General features: G+C 49.4%; 1 protein-coding gene across 1 annotated transcript in view; it reads left to right on the top strand.

Moving 5' to 3' along the window:
• Positions 1–2,784, top strand: part of LOC107102478 (bcl-2-like protein 1) — a 26,886-nt gene extending 24,102 nt beyond the window's left edge. The window contains 2 exon segments of the mRNA XM_015401802.1: positions 2,134–2,253; positions 2,255–2,784. Of these exon segments, the coding sequence (XP_015257288.1) occupies positions 2,134–2,253; positions 2,255–2,323 (189 nt within the window). The 3' untranslated portion in view covers positions 2,324–2,784.
• Positions 2,785–4,777: the final 1,993 nt, after the last annotated feature.

Genomic DNA, 4,777 nt, shown 5'->3' with positions numbered 1-4,777 from the left:
TAGAGGAGGTGTTTCTACCAACCAGGAGATCAGAACTTAGTTCTCCTCCTTCCTCCTTCCTCCTCTGCTCCTACAGAAGCTCATTTAGGGCCAAGCGGTCAGATGGACGTCCTCGTCTGTCGAGTCCAGCGGTGACGGCTATCATCGTCAGTGATGTCGTCTGTCTGAGGCTTATCACAGAGCAGCACGCTCTCATCCTGTGGGGTGATAATGAAGATTGGTTTCCTCAGAACTCCCCTCAGGAGTGGACCCCCCCCCCCCTATTGATCCAGTGTTTTCATTAAAGACGTTGACATTAGGAGGAGGGCAGCGATTGGCTGGAGGTTACATCAGTCAGTCTTAAAGGATCCAGCAGAACGTCTCTGGTCTGAGTCTCACCTGGCTGCTAGACGCTGACATCACGGCGTACTTTACGGTAATTATGGGCCGACTGGTTCTGCTGAATAATTCAGAGCGTTAATCAATGCGCTCTGATCTCATGTTAGTTCTGATCCATCCCATAATGGCTTCTAATGGAATATCGTTTAAAGCGTCCCAGGAGAGCCAAGCTTCGGTTGCTGCTGCGCCGAGCCGTAAGAAAGGTCCGAATCAGCTTCTATTAGGGCAGAACTTTCTGGAGCGGGCCAGACGGCGTGCTGTACGATGCTCTGCAGAAAATCCAGTCCTGATCCAGAGTCTGCTACACCTGGGGGGTCCATGAAGACCTGGACGGACTGCTGACCCACATGGAGGTCTGCCAGTGGACCAGAACCATCAGAGCAACTGGAAAGATGGGAATAGATCCTGGTCTGGACCGCTCCGCTGGTCCGTCTCCATGGAGACCGTTTAGTAAACTCAGTTACTGCACAGAGGAGGTGATTTCATGGAGCGGAGGCCTCCTGGTCCAGAACCTTCAGTCAGGTTCTGACTCTCTGCTGGTTTTTGCTGAACAGCCAATCATGGATGATCATGACATGATGCTATAGAAATAAACTGCATTGAATTGAAACCACAGTACAGACCAATCTGTGTGTTATGGATCTATGATCTGCTTCACGTTCACCATTTCTCAGTATGTGTACTTGTGCGTTCTCACGTGCTCGTGAAACGTCATCAGCCTCAGTCTGAGAACTGCCCCAATTAAGAACAGCGTGTCCCGACCCGATCCGTCCCCGAAGCGCCATCCGTTCCACGCCATCCGTTCCACGCCATCCGTTCCACGCCATCCGTTCCACGCCATCCGTTCCACGCCATCAGCTCGTATCAGATATACATCCAGGTTCCCCTCCATTTTTAGTTTGGTAAAAAGATCTAAATCACATTTTTCCCTCCCCAAAAATACTCAAATATAATTGGTTAAAGATTAATAATAGATTTCCTGAGAAATAAATGCCTTAAAATCCTTTCTGTTTGATCACTCTGTGCTTTAGTTTGATGTTTTCATGCTAACATTATGCTATATAGCGCCTAATCTAAAGAAAGAAACATCTAGAATGCAGATAAAGATGATTTAATCAGATTTACTGCTCTGATCGTGTCACATGATGATGTCAGAGAAAAAACATTAAAATTGTCTCAGAAAAGTCATCAAACATTTTTTAAAGATGTGTATTAGCATTAAAGATAGAAATAACTTCTTAGATTTGTCATTTTGTTACGACAGATGTAAAACAAAAAGAACTTTCATCTAGAACAATCTGGACTATTTCATTTTTTTTAAGTGCAGCCTTGAAAAATAGTAAAAATATATAAAAACAGTGATAAACACAAGACTGTAAATTTAGTTATTCCCCCCCACCCTGACTGTGTTCACTATTATTCCCCCAATAAATGAAAAAGTCATCATTTATTAAGTAGAGGGCATTAATAAGAGGAGGCGACATGCAGCTGCGGACGCGCTGCGTGCGGTGATGTCACGTGGCGGCTGAACGTCCTCCTCAGCGTGTTTGCTGAATGTCAGCGGCGTTCTGTTCATTAGCGAGCTCACGCCGTTTTCTGACTGATCTGCTGTGACAGTCGCACCGTCTGCCAGCATCCATCCCTCTGAGACCTGGAGAACGGATGCGCCGCCCGCCGCCATCCTCAGGTTGGCTCAGGTGTGGCGAAGCAGGTTTGTTTTCAGCGTTTTTAACCGTGTTTGTTTTCGTCCTCCAGGAACGCTTTGCTGAAATCTTCGGAGGCGACGCAGCGGCTGAGAGCAGAAGGTCTCAGGAGAGCCTGAAGAACTGGCTGCTGCTGGGGATGAGCGTGGCCACCGCCCTCATAGCCGGCTCCATCTTCGCCCACAAACGCCTGTGAGAGGACGCCCCCTCCCACCGCCATCTATCACTATGGTGGACGTTAAAGGAGGGTCCTGATCATGATGTTTACCAGCGTCTCCTGCGGCGGACCGAGGAGCCGCAGAGGTTGGCGGCAGACAGGAAATGGAAGTTGAAGTATTGATGTCGGGCGATGGTGGTTCTGCTGAGACTGAGCCGTTTGTTCCTTTATCCTCCATGTTCAGATTTATTAAAGATCTTATTTTCTGTCTTATTTTCTGAAGGTTTGAATCAGTTTAATTCATTTCTGTCTGAGGACAACAGGACTGTCCTGCTGGGACAACAGGACACCTGCTGGGACAGCAGGACACCTGCTGGGACAACAGGACTGTCCTGCTGGGACAACAGGACACCTGCTGGGACAGCAGGACACCTGCTGGGACAGCAGGACACCTGCTGGGACAGCAGCCCTGAACTCAGTGTTGTTCCTGCAGAGAAGCTTTGATTAGTGCCATATGAAGAAGCCCCCCAGCCCCCACCCACCCATCCGTCCTTTTATGGACTGAGAAAAGCAGCTCTGGGAGCAGCGGCTCTAGGAGCAGCAGCGGCTCTAGGAGCAGCAGCGGCTCTAGGAGGAAGCGGCTCTAGGAGCAGCACAGTAGCTGAAGACAGCAGGAACTACTGTAGCAGCACATGAACTGTAGAAGCCCAAAGGACGAGACGTGAAGCGGGTCGCTATCCGACCCGTCGCTATCCGACCCCGTCGCTATCCGACCCGTCGCTAACCGACCCGTCGCTAACCGACCAGTTGCTAACCGACCCGTCGCTAACCAACCAGTCGCTAAGTTCATCTGATTTCAGGACGTTTGCTCTGGAATCTTCTGATTAATGGAAGCCTTGTTCCTTCAGCGCCTCCTGGCTGCTGCTGCACTCCTCGCCTCCCTTTACTCCTGGGTCTGTTTGCTTTCCGTCTCTCCTGTCCTCCATGGAGAACATCGGTCCGTCTGGCCTGGTCCTCAGGAGGAGCTGCTCTTCGCTTCCTGTATCCTGCAGAGCTGCAGTCTGGTTCAGAGCTCAAAGCGAGCAGAAGACGGACGCTGATGGTCGAACCAGATGATGTCATCAGGGTTTGACTGTGGCGCTTCACTCGGACCCGTTTACGTAGCAAATAGATCAATCAGCTGCTCTGACCTCCATGTTTGACGTCTGGTTCATCAGTAGACTTGGAACCGTCTCCCCCGTCCTCCCCCGACGTCTGGAATCTGTCAGATCTCCAGCCGTCTCTCCTCCTCCTCCTCCTCCTCCCTGGCTCCCACTGCTGTCACTGCAGCTCCTCACATGCGTCACTCACAGCCCCCCCCCTGCATCATTTTATCAAACATCTCAAAGAGGAAAGTAGATCTTAGATGTTGGAGATGCTCCGTCCTCCTAAACAGGGTCTGCTGTCTACATTCCAGTCCACTATATCTATAGAGCTATTTTTCTAGTGTGTGCTCGTTGGTTCTGGACATCTCTGAAGGAGGTGTTACGGCGCCGGCCCCCCCCATCCGTCTGTCCATATGCTTGTTATTTAAACTGATTAGAGTAGCGGGTTAGCTTAGCCACATATTTAAATCAGAGCATAACTGATGGCTTTTTAAAACTAATTTATATTTAATGTGAAAAGCATTTTGTTTCCCTGAATCTGCCTTCATCCTCCAGCCGCAGCGTCCAGACTCGGGTCCAGACTCGGGTCCAGACTCGGGTCCACATGTGGTTCTGGAGCTCTGGGTGAACGGGCCCAATGGACAGAGAGTTCCAGTTTATGTCCAACCGTCTCTTAGTGTGTCTTTAGATTGTAAACTTTGAAGTGACACTGAAGCCAATAAAGCGTCTTTAAAGGAGATCCAGTTTTCTTTGTCATTCCTGCAGACTTGATGCTTTTTCCACTGATCTGATAAAATGTCTCATTTTTCCATCAACATCGTCTCCCGGTTTACTGGGAGTTTGCTCCATTCCTCCTGCCTGAACTGGTGGAGAGATCCAGACTGGTTCCTGCTGAAGTTCATCCCACTGAAAGAGAGAGAGACTGTCGCGTCCATCAGCTGATTTTCCTTAGATGGAAAACTTTGGACCAATCGGACGGATCTGCCGGGATTGTCGTACGCCGAGGTGACGGATTGTGAAGTGAAGCCAAATGAACTGAATTGAAAACATCAACCTGAAGCTGAGGAGCAGCTTCGTCGTCCTGGAAACCAGACTGGAGCAGAGACCACTAATCACTATTTATTCCTTGGATTGCTGAAGTTATGCTGAAATAAGTGAAGCCGCCGTCCACCATCTTGGTACTCCCCACTCCCACAGAGACATGCAGTAAAATCCCCCCCCGTTCAGCATCTGGCTGCTAAAACCAGCAGTTTTCTGTCTGCAGGAAGACGTTCCACTGGTCATTTCCCAGTCAGTGGATGAACTAAGCAATAAATCCATCTATAGCCGATGGATCCTATAGTTTAGTCTGCAGACTAACATTAGTCTGGCTATCTCAGACTGACTGGAAGACA

This window comes from Cyprinodon variegatus, unplaced genomic scaffold (genome assembly GCF_000732505.1).
Source record: "Cyprinodon variegatus isolate N-32 unplaced genomic scaffold, C_variegatus-1.0 Scaffold1260, whole genome shotgun sequence".
NCBI classification, from domain to species: Eukaryota; Metazoa; Chordata; class Actinopteri; order Cyprinodontiformes; family Cyprinodontidae; genus Cyprinodon; species Cyprinodon variegatus.
This window is presented reverse-complemented; position numbering and strand designations above follow the sequence as displayed.